The 15,574-nt window shown below is 38.7% G+C and overlaps 1 protein-coding gene across 1 annotated transcript in view; it reads left to right on the top strand.

Annotated features, from left to right (window-relative positions):
* LOC138077595 (multidrug resistance-associated protein 1-like) overlaps window positions 1-15,574 on the top strand; it is a 92,481-nt gene that overhangs the window by 3,351 nt on the left and 73,556 nt on the right. The window contains exons 2-4 of the mRNA XM_068969683.1: window positions 3,652-3,713; window positions 14,184-14,331; window positions 15,005-15,147. Coding sequence (XP_068825784.1) covers window positions 3,652-3,713; window positions 14,184-14,331; window positions 15,005-15,147 — 353 coding nt within the window. The remainder of the gene's footprint in view (window positions 1-3,651; window positions 3,714-14,183; window positions 14,332-15,004; window positions 15,148-15,574) is intronic.

Raw genomic sequence — 15,574 nt, 5'->3', positions numbered from 1 at the left:
AGGCTCAGCATTCAAATGAAAATTGCCCATAAGACCTCCTGGAGGAGGGAATGGCAAGCCACTCCAGTATTCTTGCCTGGAGAATCCCATGGACAGAGGAGCCTGGTGGGCTACAGTCCATGGGGTGGCACAGAGTCAGACATGACTTAAGTGACTTAGCACACCCAGCAGCACAGCATTAATATTAAGGCATGTTTACAGGATGCCTAGTATATACCCAGTGCTAGATAAGTATAAAGATAATAAAAAGAAAACAGGCTTTTTAGAAAACAAAAGCCTGTAATAGGCTTGGGGAGATGAAAGAAATGAGAAATCGTTTGATATCAGGTCTGCAGAGGAAGTGGTGTCAGCGAGAACAGGTGAGTTGAAAGGACTACAGAATGTTGAGTGGAGAGGATGGGAGTGAATTCAAACACTGAAGGAAACTCACAGAATTGTCATAGCCTTGTTTGCAACACAGATGTTGCTTTGCAGCAATATGTTGACAATACACTCAGTGAGACCCATGCTATGAATTCAGTAATTATTTACTGAGAAGCCATGTGTACCTTCTTGGTACTTGGTAAGATTTAATTGCCTCTACTAGATATTTTGCCTGCCTGATATTTCTTCTGGAAGGTAAATATGCTTGGAATTCACTGTAATAACTTCAGTATAAGATGCCTGGCCTTCATCTAATGAGGCAGTTTATTTACCAGAGAACTCAAAGAATCTTGTATAAGATGCTTTCACATGAAAAGTGGACCTAGAGCAGATGTCAAATACCCCGTCCTTGGCCTGCTAAAGTAACCTTGTCTACTAGCCCTGCAAGACTTTTGCCCTGAAAAGTTGTTATTTAGCTGATGATTCCCTGGCCCAGCTAGATCATGGCTTCAATTGGGTTAGCTTGGCCAATCTCTGCTGAGCTCTTTCAGACATGTACTGTCAGCTGGAGAGTTGGCTGGTGGCTGGATAATGTAGGACCAATGTCCTCGTATGTTGGGCAGTCTTCAAGCTGTTGGTCAGGATGATGGGCTGTCAGATGAGAACCTCGTTTCTACTCCATGTGGTCTATCCGTGTAGCCTCCCTCCAGGAGGCTAGCTTGGGCTCAGTCACATGGTGCACTCAGGGTTCCATGCATAGCAAGACTTTTGAAGTTAAGAGTTGGAGTTTCTCTTAACATCACTCCTGTTGCATTCTCATAATCAAAATAAGAAACAATGCTAGCCCAGATTCAAGGAGTGGGAAATAGAATCAGCCTCTGGATGGGAAAAGCTGCAAAGTATTTGCAGCCATTTGCAGTTGGGCGCGGAAATATGTGTATTTTTGATGTGAATATGATCTTCACATTGGTGGCCAATTATCAAATTGGCAACTCCCTATAAAATAAAATGTGACCACTGAGTTAATCAGAGAGTTTTCACACATTTTCCTCACTGATATATGTACTAATTTTCCAAATAATGTGTTTGATAGCAAGATTTATGACAACATCATAGTTCACGTGTTGGCGTGGTTGTTTTGGGCCACTGTGTGATAAATGTTTTTACATTTGTTACAGCATTTATTTCTTGAAACAACAGTGTAAGGATATATAGCAATTTGTTAAAATACAGTTGACCCTTGAATAACACAGAGGTTAAAGGTGTCAAATCTCCTCAAACTAAAAAATCTGCCTGTAATTTATAGTCAGCCTTTCATGTATGTGGGATTCCCAGGTGTCTCAGTAGTAAAGAATTCGTCTGCCAATGCAAGAGACACAGGAGATGCAGGTTTGGTCCCTAGGTCAGGAAGTTCCCCTGGATAAAGAAATGTCAACCCACTTCAGTATTCTTGCCAGGGAAGTCCCATGGACAGAGGAGCCTAGAGGGCTACAGTCCATGGCGTTGCAAAGAACCGGATACCATTGAGCACACACACATTCTCATTCCATATATGTGGTTCCTCCGTATCTGAAGTTCCTCATCCATGGGTTCAATCAATCCATGATTGTGTGGTACGAAAAAAAGTCCAAATATAAGTGGACCCATGCAGTTCACACCCATGTTCTTTAAGGGTCAACTATATATTTATGTATATATATAGTTGTTGTTTAGTCGATAAGTTGTATCTGACTCTTTGCGATCTTATGGACTATAGCCTGCCAGGCTCCTCTGTCCATGGGATTTTCCAAGCAAGAATGCTGGAGCGGGTTGCCATTTCCTGCTTCATACACACACACACACACACACACACACATGCAATGATTTATAGTGTATCATTTGCTATAACTCAGAGAACAGATTTGAAGTGAGTATTATGCTTTCTCATCTTTAATCAGAATATTTTGCTGTGAAAAATGAAAATCTCTCAGTCGTCTCCCACATTTTGCAACCCCATGGACTGTAGCCTGCCAGGTTCCTCTGTCCATGGCATTCTCCAGGCAAGAATACTGGAGTGGGTACCTGTTCCCTTCTCCAGGGGATCTTTCCAACCCAGGGATCGGATCCATGTCTCCAACATTGCAGATGGATTCTTTACTGTCTGAGCCAACAGGGAAGCCCAAGAATACTGGAGTGAGTAGCCTATCTCTTCTCCAGTGGATCTTCCCAACCCAGGAATCAAACTGGGGTCTCCTGCATTGCAGGCGGATTCTTTAGTCGCTAAGTCTTCTCTGACTTTTTGTGACCCCATGGACTGTAGCCCACCAGGCTCCTCTGTCCATGGGATTTCCCAGGCAAGGATACTGGAGTAGGTTGCCATTTCCTACTCCAAGAATATTTTGCTGTTCAGGATGAAATATTGTTTCATTCTTTTAGAATAAGAATTATTTTTTAATGCGGTAAACAGTTCGTGAATATGAAATCAGAACTGGATTAGAGAGGATTAATGCAAAATTGTTAAATATGGGACTGTTTCTAACAGTGGAATTTAGTTTTGTGGTTAGTTTAACTTTGTAAAAATAGAGATTGATGCTGACCTTAGAAAATGTAAGATTATTGCCTTTGAGACCTTCTCTTTTAAACCCCTCTTCTTTGGGTCAAATTTATCAGGTCAATGGAAAGAGTATTATGGAAATACTATAACCTTCCCAAATAATATATAATTGTGATAATATATAATTATGTATGTATATATACATTTATATAAATTATGTAATTAAGCATTTACACAGAAGTGAGTAAACCAAATGCCTATTATAGCCTATTGTTTTCCTATTTATCAGAAGAAAGATAAAAGTGTTTTTCACTTAGCAATTAGATATTTTAAAGTTAGCTTATATTGTCCATATATGTAAGCCAAATTATGTATTTATATATATGCATGTATATACATACATATAGACACAGTCATTTTAGTTTGAGAAGCTATATATATATACATACATGTGTGGTGATTCATATGTAGAGAGAGACAGAGAAAAAGAAAAAATAATAGGAAATTTAGGAATAGTTTTCCTTTTCTACATGGTTTCTTGCTATGTAAAAGCCATAATATTAGAAGAAATCTTTATTTTCCTCTAATGCATTGTCCAAGGATATCTTAATTATATTAATTAAAGATTATATTATCAACATAGATGAAATATAAATTATTTCATGTTTACTTTCCATTTGCTGACAAAGATATTTCAAATGTAAAATAAAGGCATTTTCTTTGTACACTAGCTGTTATTTATTTATTTATTTTAGAGATGCAGTCCAGAGAAAAGTGCTTCATTCTTCAGTAAGATGACCTATTCCTGGTTTAGTAGGTAAGAATGTTACTAATTTATCTGTAGTGTAACACATTGAGGAAAATTCTGAGTGAAATAACACTTACATGTTATTCCTTTAATCTAAGCATGTATATTTTTACAAAATAACTTTGCAAAGGTTTTCTTCTCATGTGATTTATTCCAAAAACATCACAAATAGTAACATACAAATTAGGTTCACAGATAAGACTGTTAATACTCCTGCAATATGGCTGCCCATTTATAGTATTTCTATCCCTGTTAGCACTAGGAAGTGAAAATGAACATATACATATACATATACATATACATATACATATACATACACATATACATATACATATACATATACATAGGGCTTCCCTGGTGGCTCAGTGGTATAGAATCTGCCTGCAGTGCAAGAGACTTGGGTTCAATCCCTGGGTTGGGAAGATCTGCTGGAGGAGGGCGTGGTAACCCACTCCAGTACTTTTGCCTGGAGAATTCCATGGACAGAGGAGCCTGGTGGGCTACAGTCCATGGGGTCACACACAGTTGGACACGTCTGAAGCAACTAAGCAGCAGCAGCAGACGTGTATATACACATATATGTTTAATCATCATGTATCTGCAATTTACTTTTACCCACTTTATATATTTTATTTCATGTAATTTTCCCCTATGAGATAGGCATTTACAGAGAGGACATTTGAAGCTCAAGGAGAGGGAAACCAGGTAGGCTTGATATCCAGGTAGGAGGTACCTAGGTAGGAGGAGCAGACTGACCTGATGTTAGAAGTCAGTTTGAGTTCACGTGTCAAGCTTTCTTTGTTCTGTTTTGCTATTTCACTGTTTACTGGAAATGCTCTCATTTATACTTATCTATGTAGTATAGCATTAGTCACTCGTTTGTGTCTGACTCTTGTGACCCCATTGACTGTATCTCACCAGGTTCCTCTATCCATAGGATTCTCCAGGCAAGAATATTAGTGGTGGTGGTTTAGTTTCTAAGTCATGTCCAACTCTTGCGACCCCATGGACTGAGAGCCTACCAGGCTTCTCTGTCCATGGGATTCTCCAGGCAAGAATACTGGAGTGGGCTGCCATTTCCTTCTCTAGGGAATCTTCCTGATCCAGGACTCAAACCCAGGTCTCCTGCATTGCAGCCAGATTCTTTACTGACTGACTGACAAGGGAAACTCAAGAATACTGGAGTGGGTTGGTCAGATGGTAAGGAATCTGCCTACAACGCAGGAGACCTGGACTTGATTCCTGAATCAGGAAATTCTCTGGAGAAGGAAATGACAAGAATATTGGTTTGGGTTGCCATTTCCTTCTTCAGAGGATTTCCTGACCCAGGGATCAAACCCAGGTCTCCAGCCTTGCAGGCAGATTCCTTACCATCTGAGCCACCTATTCTGCTTTTTGCTGAAAATTTTCTCATTTATACTTATTTATACTCCCATTAAAACACACACACAATCATTTTGTAAGGCATATAATGTGGTTTATCTTACAGAATATTTATAATATGTGATAAGGGCTTTAACACAAGAATTATATCATATTGAATGAGAAGAGTTCATTTTTTCTAATTTTATACATTCAACAACTTTCTTTATGTTTTCTCCTATAACAGAAAATTTATGATAATGTGAAACTAAATGGATCATTCTAACTTAATGCCCCTTGCTCTATAGTTGGTAGAAACAAAATTGCCCAATTTGATCTACAAATATTCAGTTCAGTTCAGTTCAGTCACTCAGTAGTGTCCCACTCTTTGTGACCCCATGAATCACAGCACGCCAGGCCTCCCTGTCCATCACCAACTCCTGGAGTTCACTCAGACTCACATCCATCGAGTCCGTGATGCCATCCAGCCATCTCATCCTTGGTCATGCCCTTCTCCTCCTGCCCCCAATCCCTCCCAGCATCAGGGTCTTTTCCAATGAGTCAACTCTTCGCATGAGGTGGCCAAAGTACTGGAGTTTCAGCTTCAGCATCAGTCCTTCCAATGAACACCCAGGACTGATCTCCTTTAGGATGGACTGGTTGGATCTCCTTGCAGTCCAAGGGACTCTCCAGAGACTTCTCCAACACCACAGTTCAAAAGCATCAGTTCTTCGGCGCTCAGCCTTCTTCACAGTCCAACTCTCACATCCATACATGACCACTGAAAAAACCATAGCCTTGACTAGACGGACCTTAGTTGGCAAAGTAATGTCTCTGCTTTTGAATATGCTGTCTAGGTTGGTCATAACTTTTCTTCCAAGGAGTAAGCGTCTTTTAATTTCATGGCTGCAATCACCATCTGCAGTGATTTTGGAGCCCCCAAAAATAAAGTCTGACACTGTTTCCACTGTTAGGTTAGGCAAAAAGTTCATTTGGATTTTTCTGTATGATAGTATAGAAAAATCCAAATGAACTTTTTGGCTAACCCAGTGTGTTTTTAAGAGTAGATGAATGCTTTAAAAAAAAAAAAAAGTTTTTTGCATGCTAGATGTCCTACATTATGCTGACCTTTAAAAATGCAGAGATAAATGATCTAGAACTTGTCTTCCAGGAATTCATAATAGAATTAAAAAGATTAAAAAGTACACTATCAATTACACAAAAAGGCAGTCTAAGCATGATGGAGAAACACAATCTTCAGAATTGTCATTTAACCAAGTCTGCACACCTGGGAATGTTTCACAAGTGATTAATGCCTTAACCCAACATTTAAAAAGTATAGGACTGAGCCAAAGTGGCATTCCCAGTCGAGCAAACACCATATACAAATCATGGAGGCAGGGGAGAACTGACCCTTCCACGTTGGTATGTCAAGAGATCAAGTTGAAAAGACAGATCGGTAAGAGTTCTGTAGGATATTCTGAAGATAGTGAGAAGCCACTGAAGGATTTTAAACAGAGAGTGACATACGATTTGCACTTCAGAAAATCACCTGATCAATTCTGTGGGTATATGTAAGAGATGAAAATGGAGAGAGACTGGTTAGGAGGCTCTTTGAATATCTTGGTAGATTTATGGTTACCACCTGAACCATAGTAATTATAAAGATGATGAACAGGAAGGAATATATTTAAGAGAAAGATTGGAAGAGGAGATTGAAGATCTGGGGAAAGCGTTGAATAATGTTGGGTTTCTGGGTCAGATAACTGAGAGTTTCAGATATTGTGAAAATTTGTGAATTCAGTTTAGCAAAGTTTCAATTTCTGGTGCCTGACTCATCCCCATTTAAAAAAAAAAAAAAAAACTTACACGTTGGAGATGTAGATCTCAGGCTTACAGTTGTGGATTTGAGCCTCATTGACTGTATCTGTAGTCATGAATGTCATTGAAATCAAGCAGGAGAATCTATTCAACAAACAGTGCATTGGGAATCCTCAGTGTTTAAACAGTAAGAGGAGGGAGAGTCTACAAAGGAAGCTAAGTATTCAGAATGTAACAGACAAACCAAAGAAACAGTGTGATTGGAAGGTAGGGAAACTGTCAAAAAAGGAAAAAATGTTAAGTGACCAATAGGACCAAATACTGAAAATTAAAATAAGAAATGAACACTCTCCATTGAATTTGGCAATGTAAAAAGTATTGGTGATCTTTGTAAAAGTTGTTGAAGTAGAAAACTGATAGACTTGATAAGCAAATAATTGGGCAGGAGTTGAATTATGATAAAAATTCTAAGTTATACAAATCTATGAATCACTTAAAGAGGATTACAGAAATTTTATGACAATATGCTATATTAAATTATGCACTAGAAAAAATAAAATTTAAATGGAAACTATGTAAGTGTGGACTATTTACAGTTAATGATTTTGGTTTTTCAAATTTGTGTATGTTTAGATATGTTTTTCAAACCTGAGTTCTGTCTCATCCATGAATGGAGAATAAGAGTGATGGCTACACTGCCTTTAAAATTTTCAGACTGTCATTTTTAAGTCACAAGCTAACAATTTAAATGATGCAAATAATTTTAAGTAAATGTACTTTAAAAACTTTTGTTATCAAACTATATGCATTTTGGCAAATGAAAACAATATGCATTTATATTCAATATTACAAACACAATTTTAGGAGGCATGAAGTACGAAGCTGAAATTAAATTTAATATCAAATAAAACAGCAGAATTTAAAATATAGCAACTCAATATCTTGAAGTCTATATTTTAGATCAAACAACCAATAAGCTATAATTTTTGAATATCACATTTATTTTCTGTTTAACTCTCACATGTCAGAACTAGATAGGAAATATTTTCATGGCATGCCATTATCTGAAGCTATCATTGGCATTAAACTAATGTGGTTGCTTATCTGGTGATGAAACAATTGTAGCTGAATCATAGCTATTGTTAAGAGAATGTCTCTTTCAAGACACTGGTTAATTGTGTTCTCAGATCTGTTCTTTGAATGCAGTCAGAAATTATTTCCTAGGCCAAATTCAAGCTCCCCTAATTATATGAATAATTTGATTAAAATGTCCTCAGATGATGAAAATGATTAGGAAATTATATGCTTATGAGCCTTAATTCCTAAAGCAGTAGCTGTTTAAATCATGTTGATGATTAATAATTATGAAGATTTTATTAGCAAATATAATCTGTCAGTGTATAATAATCATGGTCACAGAATGATCCCCTTGACATACATGGAAAAATCTAGTTAAAATTTTTATAGTTCACAATTGAATTATTTTAACTGGGGATACACTATTCAATCTGTCCTACCTTTTCCTCACATATTAGTAAAATTTGTACACTATCTGACTTTGTCTCATCCTAAGATTTTTATACCAACTAACGCCTTGCCTTTTCTCATTATACAATCACCCCTTTCCAGAAATGTTTAAACAGATGATTAGCAATAACAAGGGCTTCCCTGGTGGCTCAGACAGTAAAGAATCTGCCTGCAATATGGGAGACCCAGGTTCGATCCCTGGGTCAGAAAGTTATCCCCTGGAGAAGGGAATGGCTACCCACTCCAGTATTCTTGCCTGCAGACTCTCCTGGACAGAGGAGCCTGGTGGGCTGCAGTCCATAGGGTCGCAAAAAAGACATGACTAAAGTGACTGAAGCAAAACGTGAACCGTGAACTCCCTGATGTTCAAGCTGGTTTTAGAAAAGGCAGAGGAACCAGAGATCAAATTGCCAACATCTGCTGGATCATGGAAAAAGCAAGAGAGTTCCAGAAAAACACCTATTTCTGCTTTATTGACTATGCCAAAGCCTTTGACTGTGTGGATCACAATAAACATGGAAAATTCTGAAAGAGATGGGAATACCAGACCACCTGACCTGCCTCTTGAGAAATCTGTATGCAGGTCAGGAAGCAACAGTTAGAACTGGACATGGAACAACAGACTGGTTCCAAATAGGAAAAGGAGTACAAGGCTGTATATTGTCACCCTGCTTATTTAACTTCTATGCAGAGTACATCATGAGAAACGCTGGACTGGAAGAAACACAAGCTGGAATCAAGATTGCCGGGAGAAATATCAATAACCTCAGATATGCAGATGACACCACCCTTATGGCAGAAAGTGAAGATGAGCTAAAAAGCCTCTTGATGAAAGTGAAAGAGGAGAGTGAAAAAGTTGGCTTAAAGCTCAACATTCAAAAAACGAAGATCATGGCATCTGGTCCCATCACTTCATGGGAAATCGATGGGGAAACAGTAGAAACAGTGTCAGACTTTATTTTTGGGGGCTCCAAAATCACTGCAGATGGTGACTGCAGCCTTGAAATTAAAAGACACTTACTCCTTGGAAGAACAGTTATGACCAACCTAGATAGTATATTCAAAAGCAGAGACATTACTTTGCCAACTAAGGTCCGTCTAGTCAAGGCTATGGTTTTTCCTGTGGTCATGTATGGATGTGAGAGTTGGACTGTGAAGAAGGCTGAGCGCCGAAGAATTGATGCTTTTGGACTGTGGTGTTGGAGAAGACTCTTGAGAGTCCCTTGGACTGCAAGGAGATCCAACCAGTCCATTCTGAAGGAGATCAACCCTGGGATTTCTTTGAAAGGAATGATGCTAAAGCTGAAGCTCCAGTACTTTGGCCACCTCATGCGAAGAGTTGACTCATTGGAAAAGACTCTGATGCTGGGAGGGATTGGGGGCAGGAGGAGAAGGGGACGACCGAGGATGAGACGGCTGGATGGCATCACGGACTCGATGGATGTGAGTCTCAGTGAACTCCGGAAGATAGTGATGGAGAAGGAGGCCTGGCATGCTGCGATTCATGGGGTCGCAAAGAGTCAGACACGACTGAGCGACTGAACTGAACTGAACTGAACTGAAAGTGACTTAGCACACACAGCACAGCCATAATGTAATTGACAGTGCTGCCATATATCTAAACTTTCCAAGTATTTCAATTATTACTCATCTGCAAAATGTATATTTCATCTCACCCTGTTAGCCAACTGCCACTGGTTTACTACCATTAATATCCATTGGATAAGATATTTATGCACACTTGTTAATGTTAAATACACTCAAGATTCTCTCTAATGTAATAAAAATGAATATACAGTGGAAAGATTACATTTAATGACATTGTCTGCCTTTGGGTAAGTAAGTACTGGTGTATATCACCTTTAAAAACCTGTGACCAGGCCCTAGAGTTCCTGCTGTTTAACAACCGATAGAAATGATTGCTCTGTATGCTTTAGAGAGTTGTCCTTTGAGAAAAGTGTATCAGTCTATAAAACACCAAGATGCTTGTATGTACCTTTATTATTGCCTAAGGACTAAAGTCCACAAGTTTGTAGGATCTGGTGCATTTCATTGTTGGGAGGGTCAGCTATTGGTCCAAGAAGCTTCCCCAAAGCTGCTTTATCAGTTGATTTAAAGAAGCACCACTTCCTCTTGTATGTGTAAAAGTTAGACGCAGAAGAGAGCAAAAGAGGTGGAAGAAGCACACACCTGGTAAAAGGAAGTCACTGCTGAGCCCAAGTACACTACAGTCAATTCGGCTTAAGTGTCACTTTTAGATGCCTCTTTATTTGGAGACTCAGCATGAAAGCCAGGGGTCACTTATCCCCATGAACCAAAACTGCTGAGTTTTGCACAGTTCTACCTCAAAATGCTGAGGCAGTAAATGTTATTAAAAATGCTTTTGTGAAAATCAATGCAATCTTATTTTGAAAACGAATATTTATTTTGTAGAATGGGTAGAAGAACTTAATATGACATTAAAGTAGTTTATTGCTTAATATGTTTTTAAAAGTGCACTGCAGAAAAATGTCCAGCATATTGAGCCAACAGAAACATGATTACAAAAGGTCCTTTCTTAGTACATTTAAGCTTTTTTGTTAAATATGAATTGTAATATGATATTAGGTAGTGTGTAATAAAAGTGAAATTGAATCCAGTGGAGACTGGTTACCGCGGGATTTAAATCCATTCCGGGGTCAATCAATTCAGATTGTTCAGTAACAATGACAATGAAAGCAGTTCCAATTTGGGGCAGTGTAATATTTTGTTATGGTCACTTGGACTAATATACTTTATAATGAAAAGAACTGAATCTATAGAGTCAGAAGGCCCAGGTTTAAATGGAAGTTTAATTTCTCACTGAACAAGTCATGTCATAAGGCTCAAAACGGAGTATATCTGAAACACATGACTTAGGAGTGCTTCACATAACAGAATACTCAAATAATAATAGCTTAAACAGATAGATTTTTTTTAAAAATTTATGTTATTGGGTAATACACCAGTGCTGGCGACGGAATGAACACCAACACTGCAGAGTGGTTTGAATCTTTGTATTTTAACACTTGCTTCTTACAGCTGCTTTACTTTATATCCCTTGCACAACAACCTACAGGGCAAGCTGCCAAGCACTATGATTCAGAGACTATACAGTGCGCAGGCGCAGGGCGAGATAACCTTTACCTTGACTTATTTACTGCAGCTAAGACTTTGTTTTGGGGAACTTCCTTATCAACTTAGAATCCGTTTTGTCCCTGGGTCTGTTCCTTTTGAGGAATCAGAGAAACATCCTTGTGTGTAAGAAATGCTCTTTTCCCACGGGAACAAACAGAGGATTCTTAGCTGAACATCTCGTTTGCAAGAATGTTCAGCCCTGGTTGAGAGTCTCGTTTGCAAGCACTTCTCAAGCTTCCTTATACCTTGTTCCCCACACACCAGCCTTTATCCTGCTTCTTCTCTCCAGGCTTCTTCTTTCTTTCCACCGCATCCTCAGTATTTGGCTATTCACCCACGGTGGCAAAGATGGCTTCTCCATTTCAGACCATCATGTCTTCAGTACAGGGAGGACAGAGGAAAGCTCAGGAAAAGCGAGGCACACATTTTTCTCATTTTGAAGTTTTGTGTCTCCTTTTCTTTTTACTTTTAAAATTTTTGTGAGGCTAGTGGGATCTCAGTTCCCCCACCAGGGGTTGAACCCTGGTCACAGTAGTGAAAGCCTGAAATCCTAACCACTAGGACACCATGGAACTCCCTGTTTTGTGTCATCTTTTGAAACAGAGAGTTCTCTTCAGTAGATTTTTTTAAATAGATTTTTTAGCTTTGAAGTGAAAGTATTAGTTGCGCAGTCATGTCTGACTCTTTATGACCCGATGGATTATAACCTCTGTTCATGGAATTCTCCAGGCAAGAATATTGGAGTGGGTAGCCATTCCCTTTTCTAGGGGATCTTCCCAACCCAGGGATTGAACCCAGGTCTCCCACATTGCAGGCAGATTCTTCCATCTGAGCCACAGCCTTAACTGACTTATTAATGTCAAGCAAATAGTAATGAGATTACAGGGACACGTTACTTTGCTAACAAAGGTCCATCTAGTCAAGGCTACGGTTTTTCCAGTGGTCATGTATGGATGACCATGTATGTATAGTTGGACTATAAAGAAAGGTGAGCACCGAAGAATTGATGATTTTGAACATCAATTGGAGAAGAACATCAATTGGTGTTGGAGAAGACTCTTGAGAGTCCCTTGGACTGTAAGGAGATGCAGCCAGTCCATCCTAAAGGAAATCAGTCCTGAATATTCATTGAAAGAACTGATGTTGAAGCTGAAACTCCAATACTTTGGCCACCTAATGCCAAGAACTGACTCATTGGAAAAGACCCTGATGCTGGGAAAGATTGAAGGTGGGAAGAGAAGGGGATGACAGAGGATGAGATGGTTGGATGGCATCACCAACTCAATGAACATGAGTTTGAGTGAACGCCAGGAGTTGGTGATGGACAGGGAGGCCTGGAGTGCTGCAGTCCAGGGGTCGAAAAGAGTTGGACACGACTGAGCGACTAAACTGAACTGCAGGGACTGATTTAGACCAATAGTTCATAACTCTGTCGTTGGAATATGGACTTACTCTGAGTTCAAGAGATTTTCAACTGAATAAATATCAAATTCTAGTCAGTAGGAAGATGATGAGGCAGAAGGAACGGATGTAAGGTAAATATAAATCATTGTCTGCAACAATATCATCTGTGGTATAACTAGACCATGCGCTTTAGTTTTCCTGGGACAAGCCCAGTTTAGAAATATTGTTCTTGCATAATTACTCACAACGTACTCTGGAGCAAGCTCTTTGAGTGGAGAAATGTGGAAGTACTAAGAGACTGACAGTATCTTAAGGCTTCAGCTCCAAAACGGCTCTGTGATATTGGTTCATGTTCTATTGGTCAAAGTAAGTCATATTTGACCTGAGACCCAAGTTGATGCGGCAGATAGAGGTCCTCCACTTGGACACTCTGTGAATTCAAGTGTCAGAGGGTCTATATAGTCCCAGCAGAGGACAGATTCATTTCTATTTTCACACAAGCTTAAAAATCAAATGTAGGTTTTGGAGTGAATATCTTACTGTCAATATTAGCTATTTAAGTTCCAGTAAGGGAGGTAAGCAGAGAAGGAAATGGCAACCCACTCCAGTGTTCTTGCCTGGAGAATCCCAGGGACGGGGGAGCCTGGTGGGCTGCCGTCTGTGGGGTTGCACAGAGTTGGACATGACTGAAGTGACTTAGCAGCAGCAGCAAAGGAGGTAAGAGTGGGTTTTGCTGGTGGCTCAGTGGTAAAGAATCTGCCTGCCAGTGCAGGAGATGCAGTTCAGTCCCTGGGTCTGGAGAATTCCCTGGAGAAGGAAATGGCAACCCACTTCAGGATTCTGGACTGGGAAATTCCATGGACAGAGGAGCCTGGTGGGCTATAGTCCATGGGGTTGCAAACGAGCTGGACATGACTGAAGCAACTAAACAACAGAAAAGGAAACAGAGTAGGTGGGTGTCTCCAATACGAGATGAGTAAATGAAATTAGTGTTTCACTGAGTAATTGGATATCTAAACAGCCCTTTTAAAAGCTACAAAGGATTATTATATATTATTGAACTTCAGGATAGAGTTGTATGATTTTTCAAACACACACTCTAGTGAGTCCAACCTGATCAATAAAATAAATCATGAAGTGAAACAAATGTATGCAGTTTAAACAATTGTTGGTTTTGATGAATTGTTTTCCTTGTTCTTTCATTTCTAGAATAATTATTTTAGGCTATAAGAAACCTTTGGAAAGAGAGGATCTTTTTGAACTTAATGAAAGCGATTCCTCCTATATTGTGTGTCCCATCTTTGAGAAACAGTGGAGGAAGGAAGTTTTAAGGACTCAAGAGAGGCAAAAAGTAAAGGTAACTATTAAATCCTTAGTACTTAACTGCATAACTTGTTCCAAATATGAGATATTATTATTAATATAGAAAATCCCTTAAATACATTAAATAACGTGTCATTTCCCTAACAATACTAGCTGTTATTAAAGCTAATTTCTGTCATCAAATTATTCAGCATCTCTTTAAAGCTCGGGAGCAAGTGTGTTATATGTATAGAATTTGGGGCTTCTCACCAGGATCCTTCCTCATCCATTGTAGCAAAGATAGTTTCCATATCTCAGAGCATCATATCTATTGGTCACAGTAAGTCATGTAGTGGCCAAGGCCAAGACTTATGGGGGGCAAGAGTAGGTTCTTCACATGTAGCATCATGCGCACACGCTAGACTTCTCAAAAAGAAAATATAATTTGAAGATAAAAACTGTATTAGTGAAACAGTTTCAAAACTCACAACAGTGATACAAAAAAATGGTTTGTTTTTCTGTTTATGCCACATGGTATGAATGACACCAAGTGGTTTGGCACCGTTCTGTGCCAATAGCAGGGACCTTGTTTTCAAGTTTAATTGAACTTATTCCTTTCATGTTGCTTTTGTATCTTTGGAGTACATTACCAATTTTATGATTATATATATTTTATGGAGTAGTTCTGTTCTCTTTTCTCATTGTTTTTGCTTTCTTTAATTATGTAGTCATCTTTTCATAAAGAGGCACACACGAGGAAGCCATCTCTACTCCGGGCATTGTGGAACACTTTTAAGTTTGTCCTGGTTAAGGTTGCTTTATTCAAAGTATTGGCTGATGTTTTGTCCTTCACTAGCCCACTCATAATGAAGTAAGTTGCAGTTGTTTTTTTTTTTCCTTTCCCACAAGTACCTCATAAGAAAGCTTACTGTTTCACTTTAAAAATGTACTAAAAAAGAGTGGAGTGAGTTCATATTACCGGTTTTATTTAGGATACAGGCATTCTATTAAGTTTGCTTGTGATATAAATGTGAATTATGATAATATAGTAATTATTGAAACAACCATGTATTAAGCACTATTCTAAAATCTTTATATTAATTATCTAATCTAATCTTTACAGCAATCCTACAATGTAGGAAGTAATTTTGTACTCACTAGCACAATGTAGAAACAAAGAAATCTCTGTAATTTGCCTAAGACCACACAACTAGAAAATGCAAGAGTCACAACACAAATCTAGGAAATCTGGCTTGAGTTTATATGTTTAGGAAATGAAAAGACACATACCTTTACTA

Source organism: Capricornis sumatraensis, chromosome 1, assembly GCF_032405125.1.
Source record: "Capricornis sumatraensis isolate serow.1 chromosome 1, serow.2, whole genome shotgun sequence".
Classification (NCBI taxonomy): Eukaryota; Metazoa; Chordata; class Mammalia; order Artiodactyla; family Bovidae; genus Capricornis; species Capricornis sumatraensis.
The sequence above is the reverse complement of the archived record's forward strand: the minus strand, read 5'-3'. Positions and strand labels throughout refer to the sequence as shown.